This window comes from Solanum lycopersicum, chromosome 3 (genome assembly GCF_036512215.1).
Source record: "Solanum lycopersicum chromosome 3, SLM_r2.1".
Taxonomy (NCBI): domain Eukaryota; kingdom Viridiplantae; phylum Streptophyta; class Magnoliopsida; order Solanales; family Solanaceae; genus Solanum; species Solanum lycopersicum.
The window spans coordinates 57,950,973-57,968,114 of record NC_090802.1 but is presented as its reverse complement, the minus strand read 5'-3'; the positions used below and the strand labels follow the sequence as shown (position 1 = coordinate 57,968,114).

General features: G+C 27.7%; 2 protein-coding genes and 1 long non-coding RNA gene across 3 annotated transcripts; all 3 read right to left on the bottom strand.

The window, feature by feature from the left end:
* Nucleotides 1-3,839: 3,839 nt before the first annotated feature.
* LOC112941193 (uncharacterized) lies at nucleotides 3,840-4,565 on the bottom strand. Its single transcript, XR_003246253.2, has 2 exons — nucleotides 4,284-4,565; nucleotides 3,840-4,186 (listed from the first exon to the last, which is right to left on the bottom strand). It is a non-coding gene; the product is annotated as an uncharacterized lncRNA (long non-coding RNA).
* A 4,090-nt stretch (nucleotides 4,566-8,655) lies between these two features.
* LOC109119847 (proteinase inhibitor type-2-like) lies at nucleotides 8,656-9,596 on the bottom strand. The gene is made up of 2 exons (XM_019213010.3): nucleotides 9,461-9,596; nucleotides 8,656-9,354 (listed from the first exon to the last, which is right to left on the bottom strand). Exons 1-2 carry the CDS (start codon nucleotides 9,507-9,509, stop codon nucleotides 8,780-8,782), a joined length of 624 nt encoding a protein of 207 aa, XP_019068555.1. The 5' UTR covers nucleotides 9,510-9,596; the 3' UTR covers nucleotides 8,656-8,779.
* Nucleotides 9,597-13,534: 3,938 nt separating this feature from the next.
* Nucleotides 13,535-14,026, bottom strand: LOC109119751 (uncharacterized). The gene has a single exon (XM_019212678.1). The coding sequence runs from the start codon at nucleotides 14,024-14,026 to the stop codon at nucleotides 13,535-13,537; it is 492 nt and encodes a 163-aa protein (XP_019068223.1).
* Nucleotides 14,027-17,142: the final 3,116 nt, after the last annotated feature.

The window sequence follows — 17,142 nt, the reverse complement described above, 5'->3', positions numbered from 1 at the left end:
TATAAAATAAAATTATTTAATAATAAGACATAACATAAGAAGAAAATAGTAAGGTAATGATGCAACCACACCAAATCAGTTGTTACAAAAAAAGAAAAAAGATATTTCCGTCTTTACCTAACTTTAAATTTAAACTATACAATATAATAAAATTTGAATAATAATCTAAATAAATATTATATTTAAACTAATAACTCAATACAATACTCCTTCTATCTCTATTTATTTATCCATTTTGACAAATCAAGATAGAACAAAAAAAAATTCTTATTATATATTTATTTAAATTTCTTGAAATTTTTTAAGTCTTAATTCATCCTTTTTGAAATCATATTTAATAAAAGTAAAAATGTAACTTTACTATATTAATTATTATAATCTTAATATGTGTATTTTTTTTAAAATGGAGTAGAAAATAACCATTTAAACACGATAAAAAGATATAAGGTATAATGCATCTTTCGTTCGTGCAACAATATCGATGGCTTGTGCAGAACAGTGAATTAGCTAATAATATTAGCGAAAGTTAAACATGATTGGAGTTCCGGTAGAAGAATCACAAGATCAAATGGCACCAAGATAATTATTTCTTTTTGAATGAAGTCTTTGTATTTTTTTTCTCTTTCGAATAAATTGTTTTTTTAAAAAAATAAAATAAAAGGCATGGTTAGTAATTATATCAAATTGAATCAAAATTGATAATAATTAATTTTTTTTGAATAAGTTTCTTTTATTTTTTTTCGTGTATGATTGACAATCATATTAAATTGAATCGAAATCAGTAACAACCAAATGATAAATATCTCATATTTGATTTGTTTGATAATAATTTAAAGCGATAAGTGTCAAAAACACACCTAAACTATTTACTTTTTTTGAGTTTCATATCTAAACTATTGAAAGTATGAATTTCATACTTAAACTATCACTTTTAAATTTGAAAAACACACCTCAGTGGTGTGTGTAGTGCACTCTCTCTTTTATATGAAAAAACTTTGACACATGGCATTCCACAAAAATAAAATATTTTACCTAGATAAAAATTAAATAATAAGAAATTAATATTAATTGAAAATAAAAAATTACTATCCATATAAAAAATTAAATTATTTTTCTTATCTCACTCCACCACCTCCTCCATGTACCACCCCCCCCCCCACAACCCATCATTTAAAAAAAAATCATTTATAAAATATTTTTAAAAAATTCATATTTCATCCTCCCCCCTCCCCCTCCCACGATAGAAATTGATATTATTTTATTTAAAAAAATCTACCCCATCCTATTTAATTTTCTGCTCCTAATTTTTATTTTTTTCTACGTTTTTCTTGTTTTGAGTTAGATATGCACGTGCATATATTTTTTTTAAAAAAAATTCTATTAGTGTACCGAATATAACAAAAACAACTAAAAAATATAAAAAGTCTTGTGGTGGCAAGTAAAAAATATTTTCGATATGTATATTTAAACACCGGGAAAAAAATTGAAAGCAGAAGGTTAAGGGGGATGGGTAGAATTATATTTTTAAGAAAATAAAATAATATCTAAATTAGTATTTGATGAGGGGGAGGAGACGAAGTAAAAATGAAATACATTTATAAAATAAACTTAAACAAAATAAAAAACTTTAAAAAATGGCATGGGTAAGAAAAATATTTTACATTTTATTTTATAAAGAAAATATTTTTTTTATAATAATTTTTTATTTTTTAATTTTAACTAATATTAATAATATATTTATTTTTTGTCAAAATTGAATATTTTGTCCATGTGAAGTGTGATGTGGAAATTCTTTAAAGTAAAAGAAAGAGTGTGTATTACACATACCATGATGAGAGTGGTATAAAAGAGAGAGGTGTGTTTCTCAAACTAAAAAATGATAGTTTAGGTATGAAACTCGAACTTTCAATAGTTTAAGGGCCCGTTTGGATGAGCTTAATAAAAGCAGTTTTAAAAAAGTACTTTTGAAAGTGCTGAAACTTATTTTTAAAATAAGCAGTTATGCGTTTGGATAAAAGTGCTGAAGTTAAAAAAAATTGTTGATGTGTTTGGCAAATAAGTGCTGATAAACAGTTTTTTAAATCAAAATATCTGAAATACCCTTAAAAGTTGTTAATATAATAAAAGTTAATTAATTTATATTTTACAGCCATAAATAATTATATTTTGCTATCATTCACATATTTCTTTCTCATCACAAATTGTTTATAAGAGGAATATAAACTTATTATAGATTTTAAAGATATATAATTTGAATAGATTAAAGAACGATTTAAGATTTTATTTTAGTTTCATCCATAGGTAATAATAATTGTCTATCATTCACATATTTCTTTATTATCACAAGTTATTTATAAGAAGAATATAATTTTTTATTTAAGTTATATGTGCAACTTATGTTACATTTTATTAATATATAATTTGAATAGATCACCTGATTTAAGATTTATTTTATTTTCATTCATTAGTAATAGTAATGTCTATCATCCACACGTGAAAAGGGAAAAATAAAAGAAAGAAATGTTAGGATTATGTGGGTAATTCGGAGATTGTATAAAAATATTAAGGGCAAAAAGGTAAAAATGTGGTCAACTTAAAACAGCTTATAAGCTGGAAAAAAAAAGCACCCCTATCCCAGCTTTTAACTTTTGACTTAAAATAAGTTTTTTTTAACTTAAAATAAATTATTTTGAGTATTGCCAAACAGCTAAATAAGTCAAAAACCAGCTTTTAAGTCAGTTTGACCAGCTTTTAAGCTGAGCCAAACAGGTCTAAGTATGAAACTCAAAAAAAATATAGTTTAGGTATGTTTTTGACACTTATCTCTAATTTAAAAAGTGATTAGAATAAAGGATAAAAACATAAATATATAAATTTAGTATCTAAATAACCTTATATAACAATAGTTTGATTAGATCGATAACCTAACCAAATCGTCTCATAACCACTGCTCCTTGAAATAATCCTTAAAAGAAAATAGAAATTTTATGTTGGAAACAATATTTGAGAAATTATCATAATATTATGAATAAAATTAGTCAAGAAATGCTTGTAAGCCTAAAAGAAAACTCTTGATAAACATCACATATAAATTATTAGAAGATGGCTTTATTACTCTTAAACACTTCAGTTATAGCTTATAAGCTACATGTTTACCTATTGAATGTAAAACTTATTTATTTTTACCATGCATGACAAACCCTTATTAGTGATTATAAAGTTTTAAATTAAGCTCATCATATTTTTGATATATTGATTATAATTAATAGACCACTTCATATCTAGTTTTATGAATGAGAAGAAATTAGGCATGTAATAATCTCTCCCGAAAAGAATTTGAATATGGATTTCTCTTTATGGGGCGTTTGGACACAGTTTTTTGTAACGTTAATTCAAAGTTGAATTGCGAAAAATTTATCTGTCAATAAAGTATTTCAGAATTTTTAAAATTGTTCACAAAAATTTCAAAAGCAATTATAATTTGTATTCATGGATAAAAATAACTCCGATGTCCAAATATCATTTTTCACTTTTAAAAATAAAAATTATTTTAAAAAAATATTTTTTCAATTTTTCATGTTCCAACGCTTCATTAATATTTATTTTGTTAATTGAAAAAAAAAATCACGTGCCTTTCACATGACATTATATGTATCAGCTTCTTTTGAGAGTTTAAATTCGTCTTCGTTTATATACAAGTCATACAATTTTACTTAAGCAGATGAGATACATAAAGTTTGAAAACTATTTATTTGGAAGATATTTGCAAATAATTTAACATACTTTCAACAAATTTGATGGATTAAAAGTTGTATTCGAGTACTATACATCCTCAGTAGTAGTATATAAAAACATAAATTTTTTTATTTGAATATAAATATTACATGAAGATCATTCATAATTTATTTTTCTTATTTGATAGGAACATATTGTTCACACCTTCTTGAACACGACTTCTAATGGCTCGTTACTCAATGTCAAGAGTGCCTGACTATTATTCTGTACAAAAAATCTAACGTTCTTACAAATCACATCACAATAAGTGCACACACTTGGACAAAATACAAACTTGTATCCAACTCCATATTTCACAATCTTGAACCAATTGCTAATGGTGTCGCGATCATATGATCTTCCTTTTGAGGATTATAGTGGTCCAACCTCCATACATTGGAGTGATGTTGACCTATGGTATAAGTTTTTGTGAGCTTAATATTTAGATCAATGAACTCGTGAATTACATTTTTTTTTTAAATTTACTGAAAATAAATTTATTGAAAGACCTGGATTGTTATTATTACGTGGGCCAACATCAAGTGGACAAACTTGGGTTCCAACAAAAGGCTAGCCCAAGATCGCCTCCTAAGTCTTTTCTTACTGGCACAATCATATAGTCGAATCCTACTCGAATTATTTTTCCTGTCGTGTTAAGCACAGGATTAGGTGCAGAAATTGCTTCAAAAAGTAGAAAATCTTTTATAAACACTAATAATGTAATTAAGAAAATGCAAAATACTTCTGTTTTCTTTATTGTGAAAAAGGAATTGGAATTTTTTTGGTTGATTAAGTTTCTTAAGAAATAACCCAATCTTTTATAGGTAAGTTTGGCATATGGATAGATGCATACAACTCAAGAACTTGCCAACAAACTAAATTGATGGATTTGACTTACTTACTCTCAACGTTGATATTTAACATTTTAAAAATATATAGTATATTTTATATATGTCCTCCACTAAAAAAAAGATTGAAAAAAAAAGATGTTTTTAACCGATTTCTAATTTTTATTTAATGAAGATTGTGACATTGCAATCAAACAAAGGAGTCAAAGCCAATGTATGTTTTGAACTAAATATGCACGAAAATAGATAGGAATATTTTAATATGTTGGGGAACTTTCACATATAGTCACTTAAAAATAATTAATTACTCTCCATAACTATAGTTTGATAATTACAATTTGTAGATACATGTTATATGGAGGAGAGAGGCGAGCGAGACTGGGAGAGAGAGGAGAGAGGCGAGAGAGAGGGGGAAAGAGTGGGAGAAAGTGAATCATATGTGTATATTGGTTAGATAATTGTCCATTATACATATGTATTTGAATATATGGCGAGAGAGATTGGGAGAGGAAGGAGAGAGGTGGGGGAGAGAGGGCAAAGAATAGGATAGAGGTGAATTATATGTACATAATTGTATATTATACATATGCATTTGTATAAATGGCAAGCGAGATTGTGAGATTGAGGAGAGAGGCGTGAGATTGAGGAGAGAGACGAGCGAGATTGAGAGAGGGAGGAGAGAGGTGACTGAGAAAGGGAAGAGAGTGGGAGAGAGGTGAATTGTATATGTATATAGGTTAAAAAATTGTATATTATACATATGTATTTGTAAATTATGGGGAATTATACATATGCAGACGTGACTAGTTATACAAACTCGAAATCAGTCCACGTAATTAACGTATAATGTTAGTCGCGAGAGATAATTATACCAAACTATAGCTATGATGAGTAATTAAATAGTATAAATATGTTTTGTTACGTAATTTCTCTTTAATATTAATCTATGGGTCTTGCACTCGGACTGGGTTAAATCCATGTGAACAACTCAATTTAGAGCCGGAAATTGATATTTCGAGTTCATGAATTGTATTTTTTTTTTATAATATAACTATAAAGTTTGTGATAAACAATAGGATATATGTGTAAGTAGAGTGATAGCTGCGCCCCAACAACTCATCATTATCAAGTTATAATAGTAAAACAATTTTATCTATAATTTTCACATATATCACTCAAAAATAGCTTAATTACTCACCATAGATATAGTTTGATAATTATAATTTGTAATTAAGTGTTATTACAGGGAGGAGAGAGGCTAGCGAGACTGGAATCGAGACTAGAGAGAGGGGAGAGAGGAGAGCGAGAGAGGGAAAAGAGTGACAAAGAGGTGAATTGTATATCTATATTGGTTAGATTATTGTATATTATACATGTATTTGTATATATGGCATATGAGAATGGGAGAGAGAGGAGAGAGGCTAGAGAGGTGAATTGTATATGTATATTATATAATTGTATATTATACATTTGTATTTATATATTCTAGCGATTATACATATACAAACACGGTTTATTATACAAATTCAAAGTTATCCCACGTAATTAATGTCTAATGTTAGTCGCGAGTGATAACTATAGCTATAATGAGTAATTAAATAATATAAGATTTCTTAACCAAGTAATTTTCCTATATGTATCGTAGTGAATATTTATCGTATTTCTTTTGAAAAAGACTGGGACTAATCAACTAGATATTAAATTAGTTTTTCTCTCTATAATCAATGATGTCCTCATTCATTATATTTCATTTTCTCTATTCCTTCTACCTTTTTTTTTTACAATATTTTTTCTTGCTTTATTATTTTATAGCACTATCTAAGTTCCATCATTTCAAAATTAAGATCTTTACAACTGGAACAAAAAGTTCATTTTGAATAACTACTAGTCTAATATATACGTCATTAATGATAATACTATTTTTGTATTTTTATGTACGTTTTATTATCTATGAGATAAGTGTTTATCGATTTTTTTAATAAAATAAGAGTAGTAAAAGTGTACATCATAAATTTCAAATATGACTATTTTACATATTGCTTAGAAAACTCCACACAAATTTAGGCCACATTACAAGTGACTCACAAGTCATTGGCATATCGGCTTATTAGTTATTACATTAAAAAGAAAAAAGTATCACTTATTTAATTTTTACTATTACTTAGTACATTATATTGTTCTACTATCGCAATATTCTAAGACTTATTTTCATGCAAACTTCACTTCAACAGGAAAATCACTTGGACCCAAACATTTCAATTATCCTTACACACCGATGGACAATACCTAATCTTATAATTATCCCCAAACTCCTCAATCTTAAACCAATTCCGACCATTTACTCCACCCAGTATTAAAAAGTAGGTTTGGGCTCATCAATCATAAGGACTAACGGTCCATATGGCATCATTGGACTTTTTGAATAAACAATTCTTCGGACAAGTATTTTGCTTTCTAGGATCAGATTTTCCTTCACAAAAAAAAGTTTCGTTTGCACTGTAATAACTGCAACCAAAACAATTGGTGCATATGGGATTTCGCGGACAAGTAATCAAGCATGGAAACTAACATCTCTGTGCCTTGTTTTCTTTTAATTTGGTGAATGAAGTGATTAATTACATCATTATTATAAGCTAATTAACATTAATATATAGTCTCCTCAATTTGTAGAATCTAATTATTATTTTTTGTACTAGCTAGGTATGATCAATAGAACAAATTCTCTAAAAACTATGGTCAGAACATTTTTTTTGGACAGTAATTTGTGTTTGATTAAGGTTCAAATGTATTTTTCTCTAAAAACTTGATCAAACGTTTTAATTTTATTTTTTAAAAATAAGCCGTTTAATCGCTAGAAGCTTAATTAGTCAAACATGAGTACAAAGCTTAGCTTTTCCCAATGCTCTTTGTAGCCATTTGAATTATCAGTAAGTATTTTTTTTTCGTCAACTGGAGATATATATATTATTTAATAAGTTATCAAGTCTAACTAAACTATTACATCTTCACGTACAAGTTCTATACATTTTAATGATGAAAGGGATTAGCTAGGTAGTTTATCTTCATAAAAAATGCAACCAACTTGTTATGATAAATAGAAATTGATTGTGCAAAAATAAATAACAATTCATTTTAATTATTTGGAAATCTAGGAGTAATGTATTACTTGTGAATTTTTATTTGGTATTTTCGATGTAATAATAATAACTGAAAATTTTGACAATATTTTGAGCAACTTTTTTTAGTCCACAACAATTATTCTAATGTGGAAAATACAACAGTTTTTAGAAGTAATATATTAGGTTTTAAAGTAATGTAATTAAGTATATTAAGATAATACAACAGTTTAGAAGTAAAGCTTTTGACTTTCAAAGTGCAGTAATAAATTTACTTGTTATATTTGCATGTGACACATCGACTAAAAGAAAATAATTGATACACACTCCGTATTATTTGATGTATAGTAAAAAAGTTTTTTTAAAATAAATTTGAAAAATAAAAACTTAATGTTAAATGTTTATGATATGATAAAGTGGCACATAAAAATGATTTTTTTTTAAAAATAAAAAGTTGGACAAATAAAATTAAATAGAAAAATAATAGATGCTAGAATTTAGGATATATAGGTGATTTCTTTGATACTAATAACATTAGAGCTAAATTACTGCCATTATTGCAGGAAATGCAATTAGCTCTATCTAGAAACTTTATACGATAAAAACTAATGTTTGATACTAGTATTAATATTATTTTTCTTCCCCCCCCCCTCCCCCCCCAAAAAAAAAATAAATAAAAAAATTTAAAGCAATGCAATTATAAGTAAACTAGATGACTAATATATTTCGTTTCTTTCAATTTATTGACATATTTTAATTAATTTGATTCGAAGTTTATGAAAATATCAAAAAAATTTAAATTCAGATGAAAAGTTAAAATTAAAAAATTACTAAAATAAAAAAAGTTAGTATTTCTTTTTAAACAAACTAGAGAAAAAAAATAAATCAAACAAATTATAAGAAAGGAAAAATAATACTAAAATTGGAAGTAAAACATTTTATTAATTTATTGCGCAAGCGGTGGAAAAAGCTCCAATGCCCACATTACATTGATTAGCATGACAATAATATTTGTATTGTCATACTTTTATTTCGTAAATGTTAATGAGGTTTAACACCTCCGATACAAATTAAAGATCCATCGTGACCATAGAGTTTGCACCCTGGTTTTGCAGTACAACAATTGACACAAACTCGAGTAAGTTTTGTCGATTCAGGTGGACAAGTCATGTAGGCAACTTTAGGATCACATTGTTGAGTACAAACCTTGGGTTCATTACTCTGTCCTTCACACACAAACTTGTTGTCTTTACCGTAATAGTAGCAACCCTTGTATCCCGTGCAACACGTGGTGCATTTAGTGGGTATAATTTTAGTAGGTCCTTCTGAATGGGGACATTTTGAATAAGCAATCTTACGATTACATTCCTTGGGACAATGTTCGTTTGGCTTTCTTGGGTCAGATTGTCCTTCACAAATGAAAGTTCCATTAGCGTTGTAATATTTGCAACCTTTGTAGCCTGCACAACATGTGGTACATATGGGGCTTTTTGGACTTCCTTCTGAACGTGGACATATTGCATAGCTAAAATTACCACATTCTCTGGTACAAGGCTTGGGATTTATGATATCGCGACCTTGGTCTATCTCTGCGCTTACATGGAGAAACATTAATCCTACAACAAATATAAGATATATTAAGATTAAAACATAGTATATAATTGCGATTCTTGTGTATGTATCAACGAATTAAGAACATAAAGAGAAAAGTAATTAATTTACCAAGAACAAGCAAGGAAGCAAGGAAAGTAACATCTTTGTGAAGAGCCATTAATTACTACTTACTTTGTTTTCTTTATTTATTTTGGGGTGAGGAGTGTCTGTCCTCTTCCATCTATTTATAGCAAATGAGTGATGAAAATAAAACAAAATCAATTGACTAAATTTTAAAACAGTGTTAGCAGCCTAGCTTTTCCCAGTACTCTTTGTAGCCGTTTGAATTATCAGTTTTAGCAGCCTGTTTGGATTGATTTTTCAGTTTTGATTAATTATATTTTTAACTTATGACTTTTGATTCATTTTTTTCATTTAACTTAAAACTAATTAATGTTAATAAGTATTTTCTTGTAACTTACTTATACACTATTAAACTATTCAAAATCACTTGAAATGAGCCCCATCTAAACAAGCTAAATCCAAGATAAAAGTGGTTACCAGGTCTAACTAACTTATTACAATTATTTGGAACGCACTTTAGCATGTGATTATTATATTGCATCTACTTTCTATATATTATTAATATTAATAATAAAAAATTTATGCATGATTAATTGATTACTAACATGTTATAATAATAGATTAATACCTATAGTGCAATTTTTAATGATTTTTTTTATATTATTATTTGATTACTAACGTGTTATAATAGATTAATACAGATATCAGAATTTTTTTAAAAATAATTAAGCTTCCCTTGCATTGAGTATAATTGATTGGCGGTTATTCAATTGACAGAAAAAATTAAATATAATATAAGAATTAAGAGTTCATCACCAAATAACAATGAAACAGAATAATTCAAAGCTTAAATTAACTCCAAAAATTACCTCTTGATAGGCGGCTTACCCAAGGGAAGGCCAAATACCCTTAGGCCTACTGATATAAATAACATAGAATTTTTGAAGTTTTTAGCAAAGTAAAAGGACACTCAATCTAAAAATATCAATTATAAAACATAGATTAAGACGTTGTGATATAAAACTTAGTTTAGTCAATGCTCTTTGTAGCCGCCATTGAATTATCAATAACTTTGGTCAATCGAACAATCTAATCTATCTATCTATATATGGAGGAAAAATATAAAGTAGGTGATGTGACACCTCTATATAATCTTTATTTGTAATTTTTTTTTCTCAAATTTTGACTTTTTTTTAAAAATAATTATTATATTATAAAATCAAACTACTCAATTCATTAAAAATAAATATTTTAATAATGAAGTAACATCTATATATATCAAAGATTCTTCACATTCTTTTTTACTTGATAATATATTTTAATATTTTGAGTGTTTTTCTCTTTATTATTTAATTTATTTAGGAGGAGTAATTACCCATGACTTATATACTCCTCTTTAATTTTTGTTTTTAATAATATTTAAGACTCATAATTTTCATGCCTATAACCTCCAAAATTAATTATAAGTTTATGATGTCTTATGATATTTCTGTATTTTGTCTATATAAACTCATATTTAGTTTTATGAAGATTCACTTCAAGGTTATCCTTTCCTTCTTTGTCATATACTTTTTTTTCATTAAATGTAAGTTAATTCACAAATTAATATGATAAAGAAGAGAAAATATATTCTTGAATGTGGATGTGAATTTTCATGAAATTAAACATGAATTTAGATAGGTAAATTATAAAAAATGAAAAGAAAGACTTGGAAATGAAATATTTCATTCTCGATTCTCTTTTTATTTTTATATATATTTGGATATGCTTTATTAATATTTTATTTATGTATGTATTATTATTCTCCAAAGGAAGTATGATTCAAAAAAACTTGTAATAATAAACAACGTGTTGTTAGTATGTGATTGTTCTCTTTAACAGTTAATTTGTTGAATATAATATGGTTTGATTACAATATGTGTGAGATTTTAAGAGATTATTATTTATTGTTAATACTATATCTTGAAAAAATCATGTACAAATATATTACATAGAGTAGATTTCTTTCTTTCTTTTGGTATAATCACTTTCAACTGGTGTAATATTTTATTTATTCATAATTATGTTTGTTTTACTCAATTGGTAGTAATAGTTTTGTATAATCGTGGAGTTAATACTCCATTGTTGCAGATTTCTGCAACTCTAAAGAAATGCAGTAAGAAACATGTAGAAGAAGAAGAAGAAGATTTGATTTTCATATATGAAGTATACAATAATGACTCCTATTTATAAGAATCATGTCATTCTATTTGATCACACTTTTGGTGCATGAAGTTAGTTACAACTAACTATAACTTGCCTAACTACTTAATGGACTTATGTAATTCCAATACTCCCCCTCAAACTGGAATCTCTATAGACATTGAAGACTCCAAGTTTGTTGATCAGTTCAAGATGTTGAGAAACTCCCAGTCCTTTGGTTAAAAGGTCTGCCAATTGCTCCTTAGTGTTGATATATTCTGTTTGTATCATACCACTTTTGATTTTCTCCCTCACAAAATGACAATCAATCTCAATGTGCTTGGTTCTTTCATGAAAAATAGGATTAGCTCCAATTTGAATTGCAGCCTTACTATCACAGTGCAACTTCATAGGAACTATCACATTCACATTGAGTTCTTTCAATACTCCAAGTAACCAAGATATTTCTGATACTGCAGCTGCCATGCTTCTATACTCAGCTTCTGCTGACTGTATGTTGCTTCTTGGATTTCTAAGAAATGAGTGAATTCCCTAGCTTGATTACATACCCTGTTACTGACCTTCTTGTGTTTGGACATGATGCCCAGTCTGAGTCACAAAATGCCTCCAATTCATTGTTGTCTTTACTGCTAAGCAGTATTCCTTGTCCTGGACATCCTTTAATATATCTAACCAATCTCAATGCAGATTCCCAGTGAGACATCTTAGGCTTTTGCATGAATTGTGATAAAACTTGTACAACAAAACATATATCAGGCCTAGTAGTTGTTAAGTACAATAACCTTCCAATTAATCTCTGATATGCAGTCACATTTGCATATAAAGGATCATCTGTCTTTGCAGTGGCTTCATCATATTCAACAGTAGTTAATTTGACACCTGATTCTAAAGGTGTGCTTGCTGGTTTTGAACCTCCAAGACCACAGTCTGAAATCAACTCTAGTGCATACTTTCTTTGGCTAAGAACAATACCATTTTTTGATCTTAGTACTTCAATACCAAGAAAATATTTTAGATCACCAAGATCCTTCATTTTGAAGTTGCTATGCAATGTAGCCTTTAGATCCTCAATTAGAACACTGCTATTTCCAGTTATAAGAAGATCATCTACATAGATCAATATTGCTGCAATATCATCACCAACTATCTTTGTGAAAAGAGAATGATCATAAGAACTTTGAGAATATCCAGCATTAACTAGAGCCTCAGTTAGCTTAAGGTTCCATTGCCTAGAAGCTTGTTTCAAGCCATAAAAAGATTTCAACAATTTGCAGACTTTGTTCTCCCCCTGCCTCTGAAATCCTTGAGGCAAGTCCATATATACTTCTTCATTGAGATCACCTTGAAGGAAAGCATTATGTACATCCATTTGGAAAAGAGGCCAACCATGGGATGCTGCAACACTAATCACAGTTCTCACTGTGACCATCTTAGCTACTGGAGAAAAAGTTTCATGATAGTCCAACCCTTCTTGTTGATTATAGCCTTTGGCAACCAACCTAGCCTTGTACCTTTCCACCTCACCATTGGCCTTAAGTTTAACTTTATAAACCCATTTTGAACCAATAGGGTGTTTACCAGATGACAAATTTACTATTGTCCAGGTATTGTTTTGCTCTAAAGCAGCTACTTCAGGCTGCATTGCATCCACCTATTGTTGGTGTTTGGAGGCTTCCTTAAAGCTGGTGGGTTCTACTATAACTGAGAACCCTTTGATAAAATTTTGATAAGATGGTGTCAAGAGTTCATATGACAAATTATTAGCAATAGGATACAAACTAGTCATATTAGACTTAGTTGAAATTATGTAATCTTTATGCCAAAGAGGAGGCCTAGAATGTCTACCAGTTCTTCTAGCAGGTGTAAGATTACTATCACCTGTGATTTCACTATGTTGTGGCTCCAACAGATTATTCTCTAAAGAAGCATCAACTTCTGATTATATAGGATTGATCTCCTCACATGACTGAAAGTCTCATTTAATCCCATCAAGAACATTATCAGCCTTTGTTGATGTAAATGCTCAATGTAAGGCTTAGCATCATCACATTTACATGATGGTGAGGGCACCAATACATCATACTGATCCCATAAATCCCTCAATTTAGAGTAATACTCTGTTACAGAATCCGTACCTTGCTTTAATGTGGCTACTTTTGTCCAGAGTTGATAGATCCTAGTAAGATTAGATTTATTAAACCTCTCCTTGAAATCTTCCCAAACTCGTTTTGCATTTGATGCATATACTATTGTTGTTAACAAATTGTTTGCTACTGTGCTGCTAATCCATGAAAGAACCACTGCATTGCATCTTTCCCATTGAACTGCTAATTCATCCTTGTACATACTCTTCAAACAGGTTCCATCTATGAAGCCTATCTTGTTCTTCACCAACAGTGCCAATCTCATCGATCTGCTCAAAGACCATAATTCTCAGGTCCTGTAAGTTTTGTTGTGATCAATGCAACACCAGGCACGTCTGAAGGCTGCAGATAGAGTGGATGATTGTGTCCAAGGGTTGCTACAGTAAGTTCTGCCATGGCTATAATCTGATCTTCAAAGAATTTCTTCGCGGAAAGAAGATTTCGAACTCAAACTAGTCCTAATTACGCCTGCTCTGATACCATAATAGTTTCGTATAATCGTGGAGTTAATACTCCATTGTTGCAGATTTCTGCAACTCTAAAGAAATGCAGTAAGAAACATGTAGAAGAAGAAGAAGAAGATTTGATTTTCATATATGAAGTATACAATAATGACTCCTATTTATAAGAATCATGTCATTCTATTTGATCACACTTTTGGTGCATGAAGTTAGTTACAACTAACTATAACTTGCCTAACTACTTAATGGACTTACGTAATTCCAATAGGTAGCATATAATAAAGAGGTCGACATTTGGAGTTCAAAATATGATGACGAATTTACTTATTAAGGAAGATATAAAAGAAAATAATTTTTGAAGCATAATTAGAAATTATTTTTTGCTAGAATATTTTTTTGGGTTTTTTTTGACTTTTATTGGTAAGGTAGCTAGCTACTTTTGCTAGATTTTTTAAACTTTAGTTTGTACAAGTAAGTTAACTACATGTACTAATCTATTTCTCTGTTATGAAGCACAATTTAACAACTATCTCATTTAAAAATAAATAAATTATACTGATAATGAACATTTTTATTATGCTTGCAAGAAAATAATTAAAATTCTATGATGCCTTTTTTTTATGTAACAATCTGTTTAAGTTATTATTCTTTTTTGTTTGAAATATATTCATATTTTTTAATCATTCATCAATCATTTTTTTTGTTCATTATTGTAGTTCTATCACTTATTTCACATTTATTTATTTATTTTTATAAATAAAATTAATACATAATTATTAATGCAATTAATGTCTAATAAAATTCATAATTCACGTCTCTTCATTTTACTTGTAACTTCTATTCTTAAATATTGTTATAACTTTTTCATGTTTTTTTTTTACAATTTTTATTAATATTTTACTCAATGTTTACAAAATCAAAAAAATAATAATAAAGACATAATGAAGAACTTTAAACTACGAAAGCAAAATTTTTATAGAGGATTTTAAAAATACTTATACGATATATTGTTATTTTAATATATGATCTCTATTTCATTTACTTCACCGTGATAAATAATTCATCCTAATATATATATATATATATATAGCCTGCACTAAAAAGATGTAAAAAAAATCAATTTAATATTTTTAGAAAGATAAAAAAAATATATCATATCCTATATGAAGAGAATATTAATATTGTTTATATATCTGACACTAACATGAATATAAATTTTTTAATAAATATCGCAGCCGACAATTTCTCTAGTTATATATAAAGTTGAAGTGTTGAATCAATTTTTCAGATTCTCACTTAATTAGTAATTTTTATCTAAAAAGTCGTGTATACTTTTTGTTAAATAAATTAATATAACAACTATCGATTAAATGACTATGCGAAGAATAACCGTGGACTCTTAGAAGTGCTTAAATTACCAGGTCTAGCTAAATTATTATAACTTTTGGCTTTTGATTATTGCTTATATGTTCGACACATTAATGGTTAAAATAATTACAATATAATTAATTGACAGGTTATTAAAATTAAGCCGCCCTTACACTTGAGTATAATAATAATAAGCAAATTGGTAGATATGATTATTACGGTGTATATAATCAGCGAAAAATTGAACAGAATTGTAAATTGAGTTAAATATATTGGAAGAGAAATTTGATTTGTAATTTGGTTTGATTAGATTTGGCATTGATTTTTTAAGAAAAAAATTATATTTGGATTGATTTGATTTTATCTAAGTCAATTCAATCTGATATTAAATATATAATTTTAAAATATATTTCATATATACTTTACTTTGAATTTGATATAAAGTGTAATGTTTCTTACACTTTAATTTTTTCATAATTTTTGTCCTTTTACACATTATGTGAAGTTAAAGACTTAGAATTTTGAATGATTAACTATAAAGATAATTGTCTATAAATATGAGCAACTCTTACAAATTAAATCAATATCGATTTAACAAAAAAAAATTAATTGAACATCGAGAACGACAATAATGTTTGAATTTTTGTTATTTAGTTTTACATTTAGACAATTAAAATATGAATATCCTAATTTTATTTTTCTTCCATGTTTAGTCATGTAATTAGTATTACCAAAAGAAAGTCATGAGCTATTACTTAATAGACTTATTTAGTATTTTTAAATTATGTTATGACTTATTAATTTACAATATTTGTTTTATGTGATTTATTGTTGTTATTACTATTATTATTATTATTGTCTTTTTGTTGAATATTTTAGTGTCATCACTCATTTTAATATATTTGTGTTATTTTTTTTAATAAATACCTTACATAGTTGTATTTTGATAGGACCAAAGAATATTTGAAGCACACGTTAATTATATATTTAGATGAATACTTTATCGAAATAATCCGAAAACACGAAAATTAAAAGAAACCCAAAATTTATTAATTCGGTATGACTTGTAGATTTAAAAATCCATTTTTTTAATCTCATAATCTTATAACATGTCATGTGTAAAATTAAAAATAAGAAATTACTAAAAGAAATGATTATTTTTTTAAAATAAACTAAAAAAAGGATTTAAAGTAAATCAAACAAATTGACTTTGAGGAAAAAAAAAAAACTAGAGTTCAAAGTAAAATATTTTATTAATTTATTGCGCAAGTGCTCCATTGCCCACATTACAATGTTTAGCATGACAATAATAAGTATATAATCATGCTTTTATTTCATACATATAAGGACTATTAATGAGGTTTAACACCTCCGATACAAATTAAAGATCCATCATGACCATAGAGTTTGCACCCTGGTTTTGCAGTACAACAATTGACACAAACTCGAGTAAGTTTTGTCGATTCAGGTGGACAAGTCATGTAGGCAACTTTAGGATCACATTGTTGAGTACAAACCTTGGGTTCATTACTCTGTCCTTCACACACAAACT